The 24,097-nt window shown below is 44.2% G+C and overlaps 1 protein-coding gene across 3 annotated transcripts; it reads left to right on the forward strand.

The window, feature by feature from the left end:
* The first annotated feature begins 6,085 nt into the window (after positions 1-6,085).
* Positions 6,086-23,234, forward strand: topaz1 (testis and ovary specific TOPAZ 1). 3 transcript variants are annotated; one of them, XM_090208903.1, is made up of 20 exons: positions 6,091-7,639; positions 8,890-11,950; positions 12,033-12,097; positions 12,280-12,392; positions 12,695-12,744; positions 12,957-13,033; positions 13,119-13,183; positions 13,346-13,429; positions 13,719-13,782; positions 13,958-14,109; positions 15,348-15,437; positions 15,725-15,852; positions 16,405-16,465; positions 16,557-16,728; positions 17,606-17,712; positions 17,834-17,999; positions 18,128-18,280; positions 21,396-21,599; positions 21,700-21,883; positions 21,996-23,234. In XM_090208903.1, exons 2-20 carry the CDS (start codon positions 9,480-9,482, stop codon positions 22,195-22,197), a joined length of 4,608 nt encoding a protein of 1,535 aa, XP_090065029.1. In that variant the 5' UTR covers positions 6,091-7,639; positions 8,890-9,479; the 3' UTR covers positions 22,198-23,234. The 3 variants fall into 3 exon arrangements, with proteins under 3 accessions (XP_090065030.1, XP_090065029.1, XP_021428083.2); XM_021572408.3 differs by having other exon boundaries at positions 6,091-6,971; positions 9,592-11,950; XM_090208904.1 differs by lacking the exon at positions 8,890-11,950 and having other exon boundaries at positions 6,086-7,639.
* Positions 23,235-24,097: the final 863 nt, after the last annotated feature.

A 24,097-nucleotide genomic window follows, 5' to 3' on the forward strand; every position in this document is an offset into this window, starting at 1 on the left:
TCTCTCTCTCTGTATGTCTCTCTGTCTCTCTGTATGTCTCTCTGTCTCTGTCTCTCTCTGTATGTCTCTCTCTGTCTCTCTCTCTGTATGTCTCTCGATGTCTCTCTCTCTGTATGTCTCTCTGTCTCTCTGTATGTCTCTCTGTCTCTGTCTCTCTCTGTATGTCTCTCTCTGTCTCTCTCTCTGTATGTCTCTCGATGTCTCTCTCTCTCTCTGTATGTCTCTCTGTCTCTCTGTCTCTCTGTATGTCTCTCTGTCTCTGTCTCTCTCTGTATGTCTCTCTGTCTATGTCTCTCTCTGTATGTCTCTCTCTGTCTCTCTCTCTGTATGTCTCTCTGTCTCTGTCTCTCTCTGTATGTCTCTCTGTCTCTCTGTATGTCTCTCTGTCTCTGTCTCTCTCTGTATGTCTCTCTGTCTCTCTGTATGTCTCTCTGTCTCTGTCTCTCTCTGTATGTCTCTCTGTCTCTCTGTATGTCTCTCTGTCTCTCTCTCTCTCTGTATGTCTCTCTGTCTCTCTGTATGTCTCTCTGTCTCTGTCTCTCTCTGTATGTCTCTCTCTGTCTCTCTCTCTGTATGTCTCTGTATGTCTCTCTCTCTCTCTGTATGTCTCTCTGACTCTGTATGTCTCTCTGTATGTTTCTCTGTCTCTCTATGTCCCTCTCTCTCTCTGTATCTCTCTCTCTCTGTATGTCTCTCTGTCTCTCTATGTCTCTCTCTCTGTCTCTCTGTCTCTCTCTCTCTCTGTATGTCTCTCTCTCTCTGTATGTCTCTCTGTCTCTCTATGTCTCTTACTCTGTATGTCTCTCTGTCTCTCTCTGTCTCTCTCTCTGCATGTTTCTCTGTCTATGTCTCTCTCTCTCTCTGTATGTCTCTCTCTCTCTCTGTTTGTCTCTCTGTCTCTCTATGTCTCTCTCTCTTTGTATGTCTCTCTGTCTCTCGATGTCTCTCTCTCTCGCTGTATGACTCTCGTTATCTCTCTCTTTCTAGCCCTCTCTCTGTCGCTCTCTCTACGTCTCTCTATGTTTCTCTCTCCATCTCATGACTCTTCCAATGTGGCTGAATAGAATGGAGCCATTAGATTACTATCTTTTATTACTGCAGAGAGAGAGAGCGAGAAAGAGAGAGCAGACAGAGGTGGGTTCCCTATAGAGATTCATCTTTAGTCAGTCTGTGACTGCCCCCCCCACCCCCCGCCCCCCTCCCCCACCTTCTCTCTTTCTCTCTCTCTCTCTCTCCAGTTTTCTCGGTAGGGGACATGAGGACAGCAGGGATAGGGTCATGAGTCGGCCATCAAGCTGTGTGTATGTTCGTGTCTCTCTTTAGCTGAGAGTGAAACCCACATCCAGTCACCACCCTTCCCCCTCTACTTTGACACACACAAACCACATTTGAGATTGGCTCTCTGACTCCCAGCTTCGACATCTTTATTTTCCAACTAAATCTACAGTTGCATAAGTGTTGAGGTGTGCCCAATGTATTCACACTGTTTGTCTGTCTGAGTGTTTTAAGGGAAAATACAAAGTGCATCTCAATAGTCTAGTGTCTTCCTCTCCTCGTCTCATCTTCTTCATCCTCACTGACTGTCTAACAACCGGATAGGACCGGATCAGACCGGATAGGACCGGATCAGACCGGATAGGACCGGATCAGACCGGATAGGACCGGATCAGACCTGATAGGACCGGATCAGACCGGATAGGACCGGATCAGACCGGATAGGACCGGATCAGACCGGATAGGACCGGATCAGACCGGATAGGACCGGATCAGACCTGATAGTTCAAAGCTAATTTCCCACTAAGTCTCTGACTTTCCACCATATTATTTTCACCTCTCCTGTTTATGGCGCAATGGGTAACCTTGCCTGAGACCTGAATAATTGCGTTAGGTCCTACAACCTATGCCAAGGGCTTTATCTCAGTGGGCTAACACACTTTTGTGTTGTACAGATGGTTCAAACCCAGTCGGAATGAGAGCTAGGTGAAACAAAATGGCTACCTCCCTGTAGGTTAATGGGGGAGAGTTTTCTCTCTCATACTAATTGATTTGACACCTATAAGTCTCACAGTATTTTTCTCAGAGATCTTAGGGGATATTCAGGACAAACTCGGCAGTAGAGGAAAATACAAACACACATATTCCAGGAAAACTCTGCCTATATGCACCCTAAAATTATACATTGTTAATATCCCATTCACCCCCCCCCCCCCCCAACACCCGACTGAACTACTGACGCTGAGGAGGAAGAGATGGAGAAAGAGAGAACTTACACACACTTATGACAAAACCCTAAATGTATACATGAAACCATTATCATCATCATCATCATCATCACCACCACCAGCATCATCATAACCAAATGGTGTATGTTATAGGTATTATTAGACACTCTTGCATGCAGAGACAACGGTGTGAATCTATACAGTATAGGTCCACATTTCTAAAAGCTTGTGGGCGTTCTCTTAAAGCTGGAGTCTGGATGCTGGATGCCATGGCAACCATATAGGATGTGGAAGAAAGGGCTATTTAAGGAATTCTATAACAACCCTAGAATGTGGAATCCAGGGTGATTTCTAGAACTGTTCCTTGTCTGTTCCATTTCTCTCCAGCTCTACACTGGCCAGGCATAGAATCAAATGGAATGTAATGACATTCAATTCAACTTAATGTAATAAAATAGAATACAGTATGCAATATGATATGATACAATACAGTAAAGGGAATGCAGGGGGAAAGTCTACATTTTTACATAACATTAAAAACACACACAAGCACTCAAATTTCCTCTCTCTGTCCCTGGATAGAGGGTGTGTGAGCGATCATTACAGTGTATTTCCCACTGAGACCGCTGCAGTTACTCTGTCTGTCTATCAACTCTCCCTCTCGTTCTACTGAGCTCATATGACCAGACAGCAGGCAGCCACAGGAGGTTGGTGGCACCTTAATTGGGGAGGACGGGCTTGTGGTAATGACTGGAGCGGAATCAGTGGAATGATATCAAATACATCAAACACATGGTTTCCACTTGGTTTCCACATGGTTTCCACTTGGTTTCCACATGGTTTCCACTTGGTTTCCACATGGTTTCCACTTGGTTTCCACTTGGTTTCCACTTGGTTTCCACATGGTTTCCACTTGGTTTCCACATGGTTTCCACTTGGTTTCCACTTGGTTTCCACATGGTTTCCACATGGTTTCCACTTGGTTTCCACTTGGTTTGCACATGGTTTCCACTTGGTTTCCACATGGTTTCCACTTGGTTTCCACTTGGTTTCCACTTGGTTTGCACATGGTTTCCACTTGGTTTCCACATGGTTTCCACTTGGTTTCCACATGGTTTGCACATGGTTTCCACTTGGTTTCCACATGGTTTCCACTTGGTTTCCACATGGTTTCCACGTGTTTGATGCCATTCCGTTTGCTCTGTTCCAGACATTGTTATGAACCGTCTTCCCCTCCACAGCCTCCACTGCATGCAGCATCTTTCATCTTTACTTTTTGTTATTCTGGATTCATGGAAGGTATTTCCGTGTTGGTATATCTTTGATCATTCTGTCTTCTTGGCAGGCCAAGTTCCATGATTGATTCTGCTTCTTGAGATCAGAGTAGAGATGTATAGAAACCCAAACTCATCATTAACATGGTCTTTCTAATGGTGATACTCTGCAATATCCTGCAACTCTATGGCTCTAAATTAAAGTCACTCGACCTGACCAAAAAAAAGCTCTGGGCCCTAGTTATAATATGTGAAGGTTCTTTGAGAGGCTTTTTAAAACCATAACATTTATAAAGCACCAAGACCCCTCAGTTTACAACCCAAAATATTAGGGACCTCATGGTAGACAGAGACAACGTTTGAGAAGTTCTTGAGAAAGAGAGAGACAGAGAGAGGAGAATGTAAAGATGAAACAACATTTATGGAGGCTTTAGAGAACTTAAGTTTTTTTGCCAAATGCCAGAAACGTCTGCTTCGCTTTTCCGATTCCTTTAAGTCATGAGATTAGAAATCGTGCATGAAAGTCAACTACAGTAAGACGAGTGACTGACTGACTTGTGACTTTGAGCTGACTCTCTCTCTTCCCATTTATCTCATACGAGTACTAATCCCCAATCATTTGAAATGCAAAGTAAAAGCTTATATATTCCCCTAACCTCTCTCCCCCCACACACACCCTGATTATAAAATCTGCATAGGGAGCGATGGGTGTCGTGTCAGGCCTCAGATTGTGATGGCAGTAGAGCAAGGGGTTGTGGGTAAAAGCCTATCAGTTAACGAATCTCCCAGGATCCTCCCTGGCTGTGAGAGGAGCTAGGAAGGCTCATCTCTCCTGCTCTTTTTGTGTATCTCTCTCTCTCTTTCTTATTATCTCTCTGTCTCTCACTCTCTCGTATTCTCTCTCTCTCTTTTATTCTCTCTCCCTCTCTATCTCTCACTCTCCATCTCTCATATTCTTTTTCTCTTATTCTCTCTCTCTCCCTCTCTATGTTGCAGTCATATTAGCGATTATAGGGAACTTAGTGGTCCCTTAACACTTTTCTCTCTCAATCATCTGTATGTCCCTCTTTTCTTCTCCCTTCCCCTCGGGACAGGGTTTGGTGTTGGAGCACCATCTACTGGTCAGGTCTGGTAGAGCGTGGCAGTTGGAGCACCATCTACTGGTCAGGTCTGGTAGGGCCGAGAATTTGGAGCACCATCTACTGGTCAGGTCCGGTAGGGCGGGGCAGCTGGTGTTGTGAATCAGGCCGCTGTGGTGATGAGACCGGCTACTTCCCAACACCAGGGTCTCTCCTTGACCTCTCACCTACGACCCCTCAACCCTGACTTCCAGAGCTGGGTTAAATACATATGTCAAATACCTTTCACCCGTAACCTCTGCAGTGAAGAGGGCGAAGCCTACTTCCCAACACAAGGGACTTTCTCTATCCCAGACCTCTGGTTTTGTATAATGTATGTTGTGATTATATGAAATGGGATGGTAGTGTAGGTAGGGTGTTGCGATGGCCCGTAGGCTGTGTGTAAATTGACTATGAACACAGCTGCAGCTTAAAAAGGTCTTTCCTTAAAGTAACCCACTACACAACTAGACAATAATCAAAAGGTCAATGAGGACACAAGGTTAATGTGACACAATCTAGAACAACCTGGCCTTTATCTGGCCTGCTAGACACACATACACATACACTCTCGCACACACGCACTCACACACATTCAGCACTGCTGTTACAACTTATTATTACTATTTATTTAAACTGCTATACCAAGTCCCTTTACTCACTTTACTACTTGTATTAAACCGTCCTTATTTTTATCTCAATCATAGGCTACTGTATATATTATATTATGTACCCTGCATACTTCTCATAATAGTTTTTATTACTCTTTTTTTCTTCTACTATTTATTACTATTTGTAATTTTGGGACTTTTGTAATGATATTGTTATTGTACTGCATTGTTAAGGAAAGTTAGCAAACAAGCATTTCACTGTACCCTGTGCACGTGGCCAATACACTTTGATTTGTTTTGACATAATGATTAAAGAAGGTAATTTTCGGCTTCTGCTATCCTAGTACAGAGAGGAAGAGTCGAAGCGAGAGGTTTAGCTCTCGCCAAAATCTGTCAAAAATATACCTATTGTTATGAAGGAGACATGAGCATCTCGTCATTATATACAGATCTCTGCATAGTGCTATTTTTTATGTTTTCCAATGATCTTGTCAACTACCTTTCATAGACAATAAAGATGTATTGAATTTTAGTCCTGTGTTGTGTCCATTTTGTATTTGTAGCCATGTAATCTATGTGAGGCGTAGAAGGTATAGTTCTTGTATCTTCTCTGGTTTGGGGCTTTAACCTGCATCCATCGACAACTTTTGGGATCAACAATAATGGGATCATGCTCAGCATTCAAACTCATAGCCTATATGTTGAATTATTCATTATGTTTGACTTTCTCTGATAGGATAGACTAAATAAAAAAATGTAGCCTAGGCTACAGTATCTAAGAAAATGTATGTAAATTGTCGGACGTTCGTGGCTATGCGCATGCCCAGTAGGATAGCATCAAGCTCCGCTGCAACAGGTGTGATTTAAATGGGAAGTGAGGCAGGGAAAGCTAGCCTGGACAGGCTCTACATGACATTTTCAATTAACGAGAACGTTTGAAACCAGAGTTGTTTGTAAGAATAATTTGTGTAAACAAGTCGTGTAGGGCTACTGATTTCGGTGACATTCTTATCACGTAGCCCTACTAATTCTGCATTTGCATCGAAATTGAATGGAGCGATTTTCGCCTACTAACCAGCGTCTGAATTTGACATTTGTGTTATTTATTTATCATCCGACAAAATAGTTATAGCCCGTGCATGGTATTTCCCGTTGCCTAAGTTAAACTTACGTTTATTTTATTAGTGGGAAGAGACAATTTTGGTTTACATTTTTTCTTTCAAAGTTAGCTTTTGAACAGATTTTTTTCAGCAAGGTTTATCAAACTCTAATAACGCATTGACAGACAAAACGTTAAGAAAAAAACGGTGCAAATAAAATATTTTTCGTGTTCGCTGATAAAATAGCTCTGAAATGCGACCATGCTCCCATCTACCGGGAGGGTCAAATTAAATCGAAGCGTGCTGAAAGTTGAAGGCAATAATGGACTGCCAAGCGTGCCCAGAAGGAGACGGCCATTCAAAGTGTTGTACTCGCCAACCGGCGATACACATGGCGATCCTAACAGCATCAGGAAAACTCTGGAATGCTCTTCACAAAACGAGGAAAACAGCGAATTGAAAACGAAGGAGGATTTTGTTTTGGGGTACACTGAATCCACAGTTTTGAAATCCGAAAATCATAATTTCCCCCCATACTTGGGGGCAGAAAAGGGGCACCTTGCGAGTGAGACAGCTGTCGGAAAAACAACTGCGGTGCCAGCAGACAGTGGGGAACAGAGGTCACCACCATTGACTGCATGTGAAGGTATGGAGCTGTCCAAGATAAATTATTTTAAATACAATGGGCATTTGAGCACTGGGAATGATTTTGAGGTGAAAGTAGATGGGCCATATACTAGAAGCAAATATGTCCAGGCTAAAGTCGGGGGACCTCACACAAGAAGGAAATATGCAACTAGGCCGAATAGGGTGACAGCGGGGTATAATAAATAATGGTGCTGCAGTTCGCGGTGTCCTTTGGCAGTGAGGGCTCCAACGAACTGACTGATAAAATCAATACTTTTAACCAAGCAATTTCCAAGGGTAAAAACTCTAGGAACGTTTCTTATTACATAGAGAGCGACCTATCGGTGAAGTCCAGAGTGAGAGCGTGCGGTGCAGCTGTCAATACTCGAGATGTTGCTGCTGGCAAGTCTCCAGCGACATTGGCCAAGAAAACTAGAAAATCTGTGCTGAGAAGAACACGATCAATAGAGCGCAGGAGGAACGTCTCTTGTTTAGAGTCAGTTGAAGAGCAGTCTCCAGCGCAGTCACGAAAAATAACCAATAACCGGGTGAGTGCTGCTTTGAAAGTTTGAAGTTGAGTACGATCTGCAACAAGTGCAGGGACAGAACGAGGAGGTGCAGAATCTACCGAAGGGGATGCTGGCCACGCCGTAAAAAGGGCAATCTCCCTACTTAATGGGATTTCAAGTAAGATACATGTTTTACAATTTTATCGTATTGAATGGAGCACTGCATCGATAATGTGATTGACTGGTTTCGTATGCAAGCTAGCCTGCCTCAACATGCTAGGTATAGCTAGCTAGCCCACTAGCATTTAAGCTAACTAGCTGGCTTGTAATCAGTACCGCTCACTCTGGCGCTAACTCCACTTGTGGCAATGGATGAAACGTCACTGTTGAGGCAAGCTCAGTTAGCTATTGCTTCTGAAATGTCTGTTACATTGTCGACCAAAATTACATTATGAATGCAGTGCTCCACGCAGTCTGCATTTCTAGCTTCCCAGGAGACAGTTGATGACTAGCAGGCATTTATTTCACATGGCTAGATAGCTTTAAAGTTGCATGAATTTGTATTAATGCATTGAGAAGTCTGTAGAGGTAATTCAGCTTTGACCAATCAACCCATGAAAAGCGATCTAGTTAACTTTTCTGACGTTTGAGCCTGATTTTCAATCGATTGTAACTGATGTACGCTAGATTTCCAATTAATCTCCACGTTATTTATGCTAAAACTGAGTTGAAGTCTGTATAAACCCTGGATGATTGACAGGGGGCGCTGTATTGAAGCCACCTCACAGCCATCTTGACACAACTTTGCAATGTCTCCTTTTCTGACACGTTTATTCTATTACACCTTAATGCATACTTTTAAATTATATTATGTGAGCTAAACATAAAAACAAAATGTATTAAAAAAATATATATATTTTATTAGAGTGCTAATGTAACTGTCCCCACTACAACAAAAATACTTATATGTAATTTTGTCCTTAACAGTTAATTGAAATAATATAGAATTCCATTAATTCCTATGGAGGGCTGCTTCTCCTGGAGTGCCAATATGGCCAACCGGTTACTTCATAGCATCAACCGGTTGCTGCATAGCATCAGCAATCCAGGGTTTATATGTCGTTGGTTGAAGTAGATGCATTTTCAGACTACTTAGCTGATAGGTTGCAACTCAATAGTGGTAATTTACTTCCTCCCCTCGTCTCCTTTCCTTCCTTCATCTCCGGTTTCCCCCCTTGTCTCCTTCCCTTAATTTGCACTGACGTCAAAAAACTGGACAAGTGTAGGCCTTTTCCTGTTCTAAATATTCTAGTGAAGTTAAATGAAGGAGAGGAGTCAAGGAGAGGAAGCCAATGAAACTATTGAGATACACCCATAGTTAGCTTAAAATAACTTAGATCAACTGACGGTGTTCATCTCCGCTTCCAGATATTGATAGGAGTCCCATTGTTACACGCCATCGCCCCAAACCCCCTCTCAGCTCGCCATCCTGTCCACAGCGGTCAGTCAGGAGAGTGGTCAAAACCTTGTGCTGCGCCCTGTGTGGAGAAATTAAATACACGCCCCCTAAGAGAAGGAAGCTGACCAGGGTTGAGCCAGTTGGAGTGACAGGCAGAGGCAGGGCCAGCGTCCTCAGCAGAGTAGTAGGGCTTGAGCAGCCTAAGGTCAGGGTTAAAACCAGGAAGAATTTCACCTCCACCATTAAGGCCCCCAAGAAGCTGGTGATCTGGATAGGGAGGTACCCCAAGGTCAAGCTCTGTGATGTAGCTCAAGTATGTGACGTCTCGGTTGGGGTCTTTTCCTGTCTGCTGCCGGCCCAACTCCTGACTTCCAAAGTAGTGCATTGTTTCAAGTGGGACTATCGGAGCAAAGTTGGTCTGTTAGGGCCTAGTTGTTGCAGCAGAGGGAGCCATGGGAGTGCGACGACCTGGGAGCGCATTAGTAGAAAGAAGTTGCATCACTGTTCTCAGTGTGGGAAGAATGGTCAGCTTTTGACGCAGACTGAAATTCACCAGTGCATGCACACGGGGGAGCACAGATTGACTGAGTCAAATCGTTCTGCATCTCTCGCTGCCTCGGATCGCGGGATGTCTGAAGCCTCCACCAATGGTTTTGCTTGTCTCTCACTAGGTAAGCAGCAGGTGAGCAGGGGGTCAAGCGGGGCTGGAACGCATGACAGAGGCATTCTTGAAGACTCTGGAACAGGAAGTGATGACGTAGAAACAGGAAAGCCAGTCGCTAAGAGGATGAGATTGGGTTATGTCCACGGACACCTAATGGAGCAAAAACATTCTAGTCCAAGTGAACCAGAACTGGATCCTGGGATAGCTATCGCTTCCCTTGAAGACAGAGGGACGTGGTCTGAGATGCCATGTGACGTCCCGCCGCATTTACACACAAGTCATGTCAGTCGTAGTCATAGCAACGCTACAGATGCTCCTGTGAGATCACACCACTTTATGACACAGGATGGAGGCTGGAGGGGAGGGCCTGGGGGAGGTGACAGGTCACTGGAGTCCCCTGCCAACGGGACGCTGTCTCCCAGGTCCGTGGAGAACGGAGTGGGAGTAGACCACCCCTCTGACAGCGACACTGAGGACCAAGACCTGTTCTCCTGTCGTAGAGTGGTGGCCTACATCAAGAGGCTGCATCTGTCCTGTGCACGCACCTACCTCTCCTGGCCCTTCCCCAAACCTGATTCTGCACAGTCACTCTCTGTGACATCATCAGTCCTCAACGCAAATGGACCACTGACACCCCCAGCGGAGTCTGTGTCATCAGCTGTGGGCTGTGTTAATGGAGCCTTGGTGAACGGATATGGAGACTCACTGGTGAGGGCTGAGAGAACCAGAGTTCTCACCTCTCACTGTACACTCACTGAATACACTCCACAGACAAGCTACCAGGAGGTCTATGCTCATAGGAATGGGATGAAGGGAGAGGGAAACATGATGGAAGAGAAAGACATGAGCAATGGAAGAGAAGGAAAAGAGGATGAGAGCGTGACCCAGTGTTCACTCTCTCCTGACACTTCAAGCAAGGTGTACCCATCCCATCCTCTCTGTCACAAGAAGCCACAGTCCCAACTCCGAACAAGGGGTCTCCATGGCAACAAAGCTTCCATCTCCCCTCCACCTAAAGCTCCCACCATCTCCACCCTCCTCACCCCACCCAAAAAACACAGTGAAACTGATCCAATTATTTCAGTTTCCTCCAACCTTTCTCAAACTGACACAGACACTGTTTCTTGCCTCTCTCCACGCAAAACTGACTCTGTCTCAACCTTCCCTCCAGCTAAAGTCAGTGGCGGCGGTGAGACAGCCTCCACCCCCCGTCCTATAGGCGTCGGTAGTGACATAGCCACTGCCGCCTTTCTGCTGTTCTCATCTGCATCCCAAAACATAGAGACATCCCCACCACCCTCCTCTCCTACTCCCTACTCCCCTCGGAGGAAGGATGAAGGTGAGTCTATGTTCAATGCAACCTCCTCCCCATCAGCTGTGGACAGTAAGACAGACACGTCTCACTCAGACTCCTTTCACTCAGCAGAGTCATCCCCTCTTCCACCAGATTTCTCCTGTCTTTCAGCTGAATCCTCCTTTCTCTCATCCAGCTCCTCACTTCTGCCTCAAGAAAAAAGAAAGGCAGAGGGAGTGGAGGTGCAGAGCAGAGAGGGAGATGAAATGAAAGGAGAGGCGGCTGCGAGTGGAGAACTGAAGGTTTTGGTTTTACCAGGCAGTGAGTCCTCCAGTCCAGAGAAGCAGGAGCAGAAGCGTCCAGAGCAGAAGAGCACACAGGGGGGCTCGTCGCTTGGCAAGCCCAAAGAGGGAGAGGCTGTGGTGGCCACGACCAGTAACCTCGCCCCTGGGATTCTTGGAGGTCAAACACCAATGCTGTGCATAACACACCTGATGCTGCAAACACAGAGCTACTCAGAAGAGGATGATGACTTTGTAGACCAGAAAGATAAGTTGTCCCGTGCAGTAGGTGCTGGAACACAGGCCCAGGCATCCTCCACTGATGAAGATGATGGTACATGTGGTGAAGAGGGGCATTCACAGTCTTCTGGAGATGGGACACTAGAGCCTGTTAGAACCCAGCCCTGTACTGATGAAGATGATGTCGATCATCATAATCAGTCCACCTCCTGTACTAAGGTCACGTCTGAGAACCAGGAAGCCGGCACTCCTTCCTCTTCCGGATCACACACTCAACACCAGGAAGTAGAAGTTAGGGCAGGGTCAAAAGTCAAGCTGGCTAGTGACCCCAAAGCTGACTTCTTGGATGAGTTCACAGCCTACGAGCAGGACATCCTGCTTGTGGATGTTCTCCTGGATGACCCAGAGCTGTTTGGCAGCTTGCCTCAGGACCGTGAACCCATGCTGGGGTCAACCAGGGGACGAAGGGCCCCTAGAGCCAGAACCACCATTGGGGCAGGGAGAGCCCTACTACTCACGGGTGCAGGTCCCTCATGGGCCACTGAGAAAAGGTATGATCGTTTTAAGTTTGAATTTGTTAGCTACCTCTTATACAGGACTTTGAAAATGCTCTCTCTCTGTTTTGTCTTCTAGCTCCACCACGGATACAGATGGGCCTGGTTTTAAGACTGACCAGAGAAGAATTATCCACTTTAAAGGTTTGTGCCTCTGAAAGGGTGTGTGTGTGTGTACACACACACACACAGTCACAATATAAACTATGGAAAGACTGAAAACCAACTAGTGTGAAATTCTGATAAATCTCTTTTTGTCGGTCAATAATGACTTTTTATTATGAGATGATAGTGTAAACCTGTTGTAATGTGTGTTTTGTGTTTAGATGAGGAGAGTGCAGGACGATCTTGGAGACCTGTAGCCAGCTCCAACCCTAAGCCTGCCCTGGTCCACAGCAACAGCTGGCCCCCTACTGTCCAGGCGTTACATCCAGACCAGGTAAGCTCATAGCATCACAATCACTTTATTCACCAAGTACATTTACCAATGTGCAGAATTTGACTCAGGGAATAGGTGCTGCCAGCAATAGACATTGTATTAACAGATTACAGACACATAGTCAGGATACAGAATATGCAGTATAAGCTGACTTGCACTATGGTGAGGATCTATAATTTACAGATCTATATATACAGAGAGAGAGATGCTCATAGCATAAACCATTATTGAGTTCAATTCAGGAAACAAACTGCTTTTGAATAAGTACAATTGTGACATTGCTGTATTGTGTGTTTGAGCAGGGTGGAACTGACTACAACTACAGTCCTATGAAGGCAGAGATCTCTGAGAGGTATATTACTTACACTGACTAATACAATACACCATGTAGGCCTACTCCAACACTACACCTCTACTGCTCTTTCTGCATTAGTACTGTTCATCAAGACTTCATTCCTTTCATACCACTGCACTTTTATCAGAGAGATGATGATGTTTGAGAAGGGTAGTGGTGGCAATAATGGTTCAGGGGTGAAGGAGAATGATCATTAAGTTGTGTTGCAGGGCCCAGGCCATCCAGTCTCTGAACTCATTTAAGAGCACACTGCCTTATCTGATGACTGGAGACTCCTGGTGCAACGGTGAGGGGGAAGACACACAACATTCACAATACATAATGAAAACTTGTATCTGTACAGCTTTGATGTGACTCATGTCGTTCCACAGGACATACAACCTCATGTAAAGACCCAGCGGCAGCAGACACCGGCCCTCAAAGACAATTTGACAGTGTAACTACCTCATAATAAAACTACTTATATTTGTCTTTATACAAATATACTTTTATGAATTGTCCTAGTTATCCATAAAAAAACAAAACAGATTTGATGAATTCCCTCTCTCCTCCATTCCTTTCCTCCCTCCTCTCCTCCATTCCCTCTCTCCTCCCTCAGTATTGCAAGTACTATTTCAGCATGTCGGACTGTTTCCATAAGACCTGTTGGTTCCTCCATGTGCCCAAGAGAGGAGACGAGAAGGTAGGCTGCTACTGCCTCCAACAACCACCTGGGTCCTCTTCATTAGGGTGCACCGTAGCAAAAACATTTAGCTATGGAAAATAAATTGAGCTGTAGTCCAAATTGGTAGCACTGCTGATGTAAGAGCACCCTCTGCTTGTGGTTAAGAACTTGATCTTTGATAATGTTCATGCCAAGTGGAAGGCTTAATGGATATGATGGTGTCTGTTGGTTGACCTGTGAATTCTTTCCATGTGAAGATTGCTGAGCGTTATGTCTTGACTATTTCACGTGTTTTATTTTCTTTTAGTTCTGTGTGGAGACGGTGCTGAGGTTTGTCAGGTCTTCCAACCCTGTCTGTCTGCAGAGGGCAGGTTAGTGTGTTTGGATTAAATGGTAGTGCTGATTGCTCCTCAGACATATCTGACTGAGGTAGATGCATGAACAACACAGATGGATGGTTCTTTGACACACTTCACTCTCCTGCTCTCGCTGACGGTCCGTGTCCCTTCTCTCTCCTTTCACACCTCCGTCCACCTCTCCCTTCAGTGTCAGTGTTTACGTCGTACTACCAGTTCAGTCGTCCAGGTGTCTACCACACCCCTCTGGTCCTGAATTCTCTCCTGGCCGCTCTGCTCAAAGCTGGCTTTCTGTCTGACATCATCACGGTGCTGCAGGTCAGCACCGCCCACAACATACTGGTACGAACACACAAACTACACACACACACTGCTGCTACTTAGTTTATTATCCATCCTGATTGCGTAGTCACTTTTACCCCAAACCTACATATTACCTCAACTACCTCGTACCCCTGCACATTGACATCGGTATCGGTGCCGGTACTCCTTGTATTGTATATAGCCTCATTGTAATTTTGTGTTACTATTTCTGTTAAAGATGTTAGAATTTGTCTTACTTTTGACCTCTGCGTTGTAGGGAAAGGACTCCTAAGTAAGCATTTCACTGTTAAGTCCACACCTGTTGTATTCGGCACGTGGCAAAGTTTGATTTGATTCTCTGTTGTGACAGGGATTATTATGTTGGGCCTCTCAAGTAGAGGTCTTCATGGACCTGGGGATTTCCCACCTGGACCCGATATGCAAAAATAAATAAATAAATTCTAGAATCCCGTTCCGAAAAGACCCAAAGACAACTAGGCCAGTTCCGCATAGACCTGGTCTGGTCCAGACACGGTCTGATTTGATTGAGGGAAGCAGCAGCAAAGCATATTTGTTAGCTACTTTAATAACCAGAGATGGTAATGTGCGAGGGAGACACGCTCTAGCAGGCGACGGAGGGGCCTTGCTGTGTGTGTACACAGGGAGCGAGGAGGAGGGAGAGCAACCAACCAAGCTGAGTCACGCTAGTAAAATAACTGAGTTTATTTATCATCCAATATGATTAAGTAGTACCTGTCTTGGCTGCATCAAACTGAGAAAGCAAGTTGGCTAATTTAGCTAGTATGGCTAATTGAGGCTGCATGTGCTTTTCTCCCTGTCCTACCGTTAAAAATAACACCTCCATTTAGATTAGGTAGCAGCCTACCTGTTGACTCTTGGTCGTTTGTGGCATAATAGTTTCATTTAAGTCAACAATTTCCTTTGATTACATAATCTCCTTACTTGCTTTGCAGCACGCGGAGGCTCTGACTATAGCGCCGTTTTGATGACTTGTGATTGGCCGACAAGCTACTTGCGCCACTCTGCATAGGCTATTCGCGTTGAGCAGTGGTGACATACTGTTAATGTTTTATCAGCAACTCTCTGTCCATCGCCATTGTAATCTCCTGTGAAGCCAAAATGTTCCCAAACTGGAGATTTAAACTATGATGGAGGATCAACCCCCACCACTTGCCATCGTTCAGTACTAGTTCCTGGCAGCGCTTCACAAAAGGAATGTGCCAGTTATAATTTGACTGTCCCTCTCCCCCATCTAGCCCAGTCCAGCGTTTCTCCTGGCTCTGTTTGACTATGTGGGAGAGAGAGACCAATCCATCTTACCTGAACTCATTCAACTCACCTCTAAGGTACTAAGGTGTATGTGTCTGTCAGTGGAGGATTGTGTGATAAGCTATAGGGAGGAAAGGCTCATTGTAATGGCTGGAATGGAATCAATTGAATGGTATCAAACATATAAAAACCTTGTTTTGACTTCATTCCATTTATTCTAGTCATTACAATGAGCCTTTTGTCCTATAGCTCCTCCCACCAGCCTCCTCTGATGTGTGTGCACTGAAGCTGACTTGTTGTTTGTCAGTTTTATTTGTTTTAAGTAAAGCGTGTGACCCTGCTGATCTAAATGGTGTGAGTTCAGATGGTGGATGCAGGCTTGGGGTTAAATGTGGACCAATGTGAGCGTGTCCTACACATGTTCCTTCAGTCGCCACAATACCACCCAGCAGACTCACCTGAGAATTACACAACTAAACCTGGCAACCACAGGTGAGTCATCTTACACACACATTCGGGTCAGTCCTGTACCTGGCAACCCAAGCCTGTTTTAGGAGCTGTTTTGGTACTGGCTGAGAAACCCATGGGTGCGTTCAATTCGATTCAATGTTTACTACGTTGCGTGATGTTTTGTACTGAAAGTGACGTTTCCCCAAAACGGTGTGCACCCTTCTTCAAAAGCCTTTGAGGCTTGTTTGGTGGGGTGTGGCGAGGTGTCGCAAGATCAATATAAACTAAGTAGCCTTCGGCTCATAGGAGAAGATCTCCTGTTTCTGTAGCATGAAACCGCTTGTTGTACAAGTACACCCTCTGGACAGGATGCTAGTCTGCTCAATGTGGGTGTGGCAATGAGAAATGGCAAAACTCGTGCATTATACGATCTCTAGGCCGCCATATAATCATAATGTTATTGAACTTGGTCGTACAGTACTGTTTCTGTTGATTTTAACATTGCACATTGTTTTTTCGTACTGATCGCAGCCCATGTTTTTATCTTGTCATTGGTGATGGTTGATTGGCTGTTTGACTTGTCCATCACTCCAGGTCGATGAACACCGACGCTCCCACTCCTGAAGCGCTGAGTCTGGCCCATGCTCTCGTGGAGGTGAGGTATTTTTCTCCTAGTTCTGTTGCTTGTTTGATCTAAATGTAATCATTTTGGCACATTTCTCTCTCCTTCCTTTCCCTCCCTCTAGTTGTGTTCCCAGCAGGAGGACTGGGGGAGGTTGGGTGTAGTCTTCCGCTCCATATGCCACTCCCACAGAAGCCTTGTCGACTTACAGCACTTCAGCGGCTGCGTTGCCATAGCGCTGCTCGAGGGGGACAAAGACAGACTGGCCCTGCCCTTCGCCTCCTTCACTGAGACAGGTGAGACACTACAGAGATAGACAGGTCTTTGAGCATTGATAATGAATGAATGAATAAGTGTGTATTAGTTTGTTGTTTCAGTGTACCAGGAGACCTAGGACTGGGATGATGTTATACTGAACAAAAATATAAACACAACGTGCAGTGTTGGTTTCATGAGTTGAAATAAGATCCCAGAAATGTTCCAAATGCACAAATTGATTTCTCCACTTGGTGTGAACATCACATCCATGTTAGTGAACATTTGGCATAGGAGAAGATAATCCATCCACCTGACAGGTGTGGCATATTAAAAAGCATGTTCATTACACAGGTGCACCTTGTGCTGGGGACAATAAAAGGCCACTTTAAAATGTACAATTTTAACACGGCACAATGCCACAGATATCTCAAGTTTTGAGGGAGCGTGCAATTGTCATGCTGACTGCAGGAATGTCCACCAGAACTGTTGCCATAGAATTGAATGTTTATTTCTCTATATAAGCTGCCTCCAGCGTCGTTTTAGAGATTTTCCAGTACGTCCAACTGGTCTCACAACCACAGACCACGTGTAACCACGCCAGCCCAGGACCTCCACATCCAGCTTCTTCACCTGTGGGATCGTCTGAGACCAACCACCCGAACAGCTGATGAAACTAAGGAGAATTTCTGTCTGTAAAAAAACGCCCTTTTGTGGGGAATAACGTATTCTGATTGGCTGGTCCTGGCTCCCAAGTGGGTGGGCCTATGCCAACCCATGGCTGTGCCCCTTCCCAGTCATGTGAACTCCATAGATTAGGGCCTAATGTAATGATTTCAATTGACTGATTTCCTTATGAACTGTAACTCAGTAAAAGTGTTAATTGTTGTGTTTTTATAGTTTTCTTCTCTGTTCCAGTGTACCAGGAGACAGATGACTGGGATGATGGTCTGATCAAGAGCTTCTTGGGGAGAATAGGAGTCTCTCTGATGTTCAGATACCACAAGACACAACAATGGGCCAAGGTAACTGTGTTTCTCTCTCTCTCACACTGGATCAAAGGCTGGTGTAGCTGATGTGGTCTGTAATATTGGTGTGTATGCGAGTCTGATGCAGGTCGTATGTGTTCTCTCTCTGTCTGTGAAGGGCCGGAGGCTGGTGGATGTGTTATCCAGGTTAAAGGTAAACTACTCCACTCTGAAGGGACTGTTCGGTAACGAGGATGGAGCTTCTCGCTGTCACCTGATCACAATAGCTACAGAACTTTTCCTTAGGAGCGACAGTGTTGAGGGGGCACTCAATACACTCCGAGGTAACGAATGCACTGTCTCACACTCACACTCCAATGTAAACATGTAACACACACACACATGAAACCAAGTTTCAAGTGATAGAACAAGGTATGTGTTTGATATTTGAGACCTCTGGTGTGTCTTGTAGATAACGAGTGGTTCCTGAGTTCGTGTGTGTGGCCGTGTTCGGTGGAGGACGTAGCGGAGAGAACAACTGTTCTGGTTCGACTGGCTGAGATAACATCCCACAGAGACACACTGGAGGTCCTCACTAACCTGCCTGGTCTTAAGGAACCTGCAGGTACACACCCCAACTGTCTCACCAACCTACACTACTGGTAAAAAGCTTTGGAACACCTACTCATTCAAGGGTTTTTATTTTGACTATTTTCTACATTGTAGAATAATAGTGAAGACATGAAAACGCACATGGAATGATCTAGTAACCAAATAAGTGTTTTAAAATTCTAAATATATTTGACATTCTTCAAATAGCCACCCGTTACCTTGACAGCTTTGCACTCTTGGCATTCTCTCAACCAGCTTCACCTGGAATGCTTTTCCAACAGTCTTGAAGGAGTTCCCACATATGCTGAGCACTTTGCTGCTTTTCCTTCACTCTGCGGTCCAACTCATCCCAAAACATCTCAATTGGGTTGAGGTCGGTTGATTGTGGAGCCCAGGTTATCTGATGCAGCACCATCACTCCTTTATCTTGGCCAGGTCGCAGTTGTAAATGAGAACTTGTTCTCAACTAGCCTACCTGGTTAAATAAAGGTGAAATAAATACAAAATCACTCTCATAGTCAACTTGCCCTTACACAGCCTGAAGTTGTTGGGTCATTGTCCTTTGGAAGAAAAAAAAAAGATATTCCCACTAAACCCAAATAAATCAGTGTCCCCAGCAGAGCACCCCCACACCACCTCCATGCTTTACGGTGGGAAATACACATGCCGGGATCATCCGTTCAGCCACACAGCATCTGTTTTGGCAGTTGGCACCAAAAATCTCCTATTAGGACTCCAGACCAAAGGAAAGATATCCACGGGTCTAATGTCCATTGCTTGTGTTTCTTGGACCAAGCAAGTCTCTTCTTATTGGTGTCATTCAGTAGTGGTTTCTTTGCAGCAATTTGACACCGTCTCCTCTGAACAGTTGTTGTCTGTTACTTGAACACCTGACACATTTATTTGGGCTGTAATTTCTGAGGCTGGTAACTCTAATGAACTTGTCCTCTGCAGCAGAGGTAACACTGGGTCTTCCATTCTTGTGGCGGTCCTCATGAGAGCCAGTTTCATCATAGCCCTGGATGGTTTTTGCGTCTGCACTTTCAGAGTTCTTGAAATGTTTCATATTGACTGACGTTCATGTCTTAGTAATGGACTGTCATTTTCTCTTTCCTTACTTGGTCTTTTACCAAGGAGGTCTGTCTTCTGTATACCACCCCTACCATATCACAACACAAGTGATTGGCTCAAACGCATTAAAGGAAATAAATTCCAGAAATGTAACTTTTAACATGGCATACCTGTTAATTGAAATGCATTCCAGGTGACCACCTCATGAAGCTGGTTGAGCGAATGCCAAGTGTGCAAAGCTGTCATCAAGGCAAAGGGTGGCTACTTTGAAGAATCTCAAATATAAAATATACAGTGCCTTGCGAAAGTATTCGGCCCCCTTGAACTTTGCGACCTTTTGCCACATTCCAGGCTTCAAACATAAAGATATAAAATTGTATTTTTTTGTGAAGAATCAACAACAAGTGGGACACAATCATGAAGTGGAACGACATTTATTGGATATTTCAAACTTTTTTAACAAATCAAAAACTGAAAAATTGGGCGTGCAAAATTATTCAGCCCCTTTACTTTCAGTGCAGCAAACTCTCTCCAGAAGTTCAGTGAGGATCTCTGAATGATCCAATGTTGACCTAAATGACTAATGATGATAAATGCAATCCACCTGTGTGTAATCTCCGTATAAATGCACCTGCACTGTGATAGTCTCAGAGGTCTGTCAAAAGCGCAGAGAGCATCATGAAGAACAAGGAACACACCAGGAAGGTCCGAGATACTGTTGTGAAGAAGTTTAAAGACGGATTTGTATACAAAAAGATTTCCCAAGCTTTAAACATCCCAAAGAGCACTGTGCAAGCGATAATATTGAAATGGAAGGAGTATCAGACCACTGCAAATCTACCAAGACCTGGCCGTCCCTCTAAACTTTCAGCTCATACAAGGAGAAGACTGATCAGAGATGCAGCCAAGAGGCCCATGATCACTCTGGATGAACTGCAGAGATCTACAGCTGAGGTGGGAGACTCTGTCCATAGGACAACAATCGTATATTGCACAAATCTGGCCTTTATGGAAGAGTGGCAAGAAAGCCATTTCTTAAAGATATCCATAAAAAGTGTTGTTTAAAGTTTGCCACAAGCCACCTGGGAGACACACCAAACATGTGGAAGAAGGTGCTCTGGTCAGATGAAACCAAAATTGAACTTTTTGGCAACAATGCAAAACGTTATGTTTGGCGTAAAAGCAACACAGCTCATCACCCTGACCACACCATCCCCACTGTCAAACATGGTGGTGGCAGCATCATGGTTTGGGCCTGCTTTTCTTCAGCAGGGACAGGGAAGATGGTTAAAATTGATGGGAAGATGGATGGAGCCAAATACAGGACCATTCTGGAAGAAAAGCTGATGGAGTCTGCAAAAGACCTGAGACTGGGACGGAGATTTGTCTTCCAACAAGACAATGATCCAAAACATAAAGCAAAATCTACAATGGAATGGTTCAAAAATAAACATATCCAAGTGTTAGAATGGCCAAGTCAAAGTCCAGACCTGAATCCAATCGAGAATCTGTGGAAAGAACTGAAAACTGCTGTTCACAAATGCTCTCCATCCAACCTCACTGAGCTCGAGCTGTTTTGCAAGGAGGAATGGGAAAAAAGGGGGCTGAATAATTTTGCACGCCCAATTTTTCAGTTTTTGATTTGTTAAAAAAGTTTGAAATATCCAATAAATGTCGTTCCACTTCATGATTGTGTCCCACTTGTTGTTGATTCTTCACAAAAAAATACAGTTTTATATCTTTGTTTGAAGCCTGAAATGTGGCAAAAGGTCGCAAAGTTCAAGGGGGCCGAATACTTTCGCAAGGCACTGTATTTTGATGTAAAAAAAATGTTTTTTTTTGGTTACTACATGATTCTTTACATGATTCCATGTGCTATTTCATAGTTTTGATATCTCCACTATTATTCTACAATGGAAAAAAAATAAAAACGCTTGAATGAGTAGGTGTTCTTAAACTTTTGACTGGTAGTGTATTTGGCCCAAAAGGTACCAGTGAGTTGCAAATTTATTTATGACGTTACTAACCGTGTGTGTGTGTGTGTGACCCTCCCCCAGACCTAGCAGACATCTCCATATACGGCTGTCTGTTCAACAGTCACCTCAAGTCATGTGTCGACAGACAAACTGTGACTGTGGCCTCAGACACGCTGGGTTTCATGTTGTCTAAGAGCCTGGCTGTGGACCCTCCTCTGCTGCACACTCTGCTGCACAAACTGGGCAAGCAAAACATCTGGCTACGGGCTAGAGCTCTCTTCAAACGTGAGTCCATTACTTACTAGATAATAAAACATGCAAAAATAAGATTGGTATTTTTTTTATTAGGGAACACTGTAGTTTGAGAGCGATGTGTGTGTTTCAGAGGCCCTGTGTCTAGGCTATTACCCTGGTGTGAAGTCCGTGCCAGGCTCTCTAGCACTGACCGTTCCCTGTTCCCTGGGGGAGATGGAGATAGCTCTGGCCTTTGAGATGGTCCTCACCTTCAATGCTACAACCATCCTCAACACAACAGGCACACCACAGTCCATCATCATCACACTCAAGAGGTGTGTGTGCGTGCGCGCATACATGCGTTTTCCTGTAGGACTGGAGACTGAAAGTGAATGTCTAGTACTGGCAGTTGACTTTGCATACTAATGGTTCTCTCGCCCTCTACAGAACAGGGGACCGTGAGAGTGAGTACTTGGCGGCAGGCAGTCGCCTCCTCTCGGCAGCAATCGTCCCCAACCCTAAACTGACCGTCCACTATACAGCGGTCAACTCCTGTCAGGAACAGCTGTTCACGGTCGACACACACACCGCACGCCGCTGGCTCCGACACAACCACACCTGGGCCAACGAGGTCTGGACACATTCCTAAAAATAAAAGCGTTCCCATCCTGGGAATACCGACCAATGTTCTTTCTGGGAATACCAGGAGGGTTTGGAACAGGACAAGGTTGTACTGAACACTTCCATGGCCGTGTGTGTGACACTCTTCGAAGTTTAACCTGCAGCATCTAGACTTTACAGGCTGATCTGATCAAGGGATTTATATCAAGAAAAGACTATCAGAACTGCATATAATTGTTTGAGTTTTTTACTAAACTTAATTGTATGTTGAGTTTTTCATTGTAAGTCGTTTTAATTTAAAGGAAATGTTGAATGGAGGCGAAAGTACGAAGAACTTTCCAAGTTTGTTTGGCTTTGACTAGATTTTGTTTGAAAAATGTGTTTTATTTGAAAGTTCTCTAATTTTAGCTTGATTTAGCTTCATTGTCTTAACACTTTTTGTTGCACAGTTCTGAGGCACTTGAACAATTTTTGAAGCTAGATTTTACTGTTTTGTAAGAAATTAAAAAAAGATTAAAGAATGTCGTTATTCAACTGGGTACCATTCATACTTGACTACAAGGTTTGTTTCAGAAAATGTTTATTTTCCTTAGCATTTGTTTCTAGGCAGATTTAAAAGCCTAAAATGTATTATTTTGTCAGTCAGCTCTTTCAGTATTGCTACATTTTAATGGAATAAATTCACAACAGTACTATTATTATTGTAAAGAAAGCAAGTGTGTCCCAAAACTATGATCTCACTGTAATTTTGAGACAGACATTTTGATCCCAGTTAACCTAATGGTCTAACCTAATTTACGATTTCCCTGATTTCTTTACATTCCTATTTGTTTCCTTTTCCAGTGCAAAATCATTCAATTTTTCTCATCAAAGTGATTGTCGAGAACCTGGTTTTCTGTTCTAAGTCTATCGCCGGTTCTAGCGATGAACAGTATTTCAGCATCTTCTACTGTAGGTATGTTTGTGTAAAACACATTGTTTTCTGGAACAACAGTCTAGAAGCTTCAATTTAGTTTTAGTCTTATTTTGTATTATTAATGGAAAAATAAACTACTACTGACTGACTTCTGTTTTTGTGTGTATTATCAATAATGTGTTCGTGTGGCTCTTGCCTGGCTTATCCATCCACATCACTCAAACTGATGTCCACGAGGAGTCTGGTTTTGCCTCCATCTCCTACAATTTTTAAAATGTGAACATATTCTGACTGTTCTGATTGGTCCCAGAAACTGACGGGCTGGGCCAGAGTCAGCCTATTTGACGACGACCTTATCAATTTTGATACTCTTGATTTGTTAGAGATGAGCCAATCGCTGAATGTATGTTGCAGTCTTTAATAGAACAGCGGAATTCAATTCAGGGTGAGTCGTCAGGCAAGATGTGGCTCAGTTGATAAGGGGAAAGGACCTAGCAATGCCAAAGTCGTGGGTTTAACCCTTGCAGGAATCACCTGTGTATGTGCTCTTTTCTCGCCTGAGTAGCCTCATTTCACTACCAAAAATAAAATTAATGGAAATACATGTAGCCTAGTCAAATAATTAACATCCAATCACGTTAACCGTTACTCTCTCGCGGTAAACCTTCACTCTTGTGCAGACATTTAGAAACGAAACATGACAATTTGAAAAATAAGCCACAGGAGGTTTTTGAGCGAGAATAAAGATGACTTTTGAGTTGTAAGACATGTATAAAAGCAACAGATACCATTAATAAGAAGGGTCTAGAAGCGTCTTATATGGTGAGCTACCGAGTGGCAGGCAAGCCCCATACTATTGTTAAGGACTTAATTCTTCCTGCTTACGTGAATATGGCTGGGACAATGCTGAGGGAAAAGGCCAAGAAAAACTATACAGACAATGCCTTCATCAAACAACACTGTTTCACGACGCATCAGTGACATGGCAGGAGACGTTTTGAAACAATTACTG

Source organism: Oncorhynchus mykiss, chromosome 18 (assembly GCF_057628025.1).
Source record: "Oncorhynchus mykiss isolate SJ-2025 chromosome 18, ASM5762802v1, whole genome shotgun sequence".
Taxonomy (NCBI): Eukaryota; Metazoa; Chordata; class Actinopteri; order Salmoniformes; family Salmonidae; genus Oncorhynchus; species Oncorhynchus mykiss.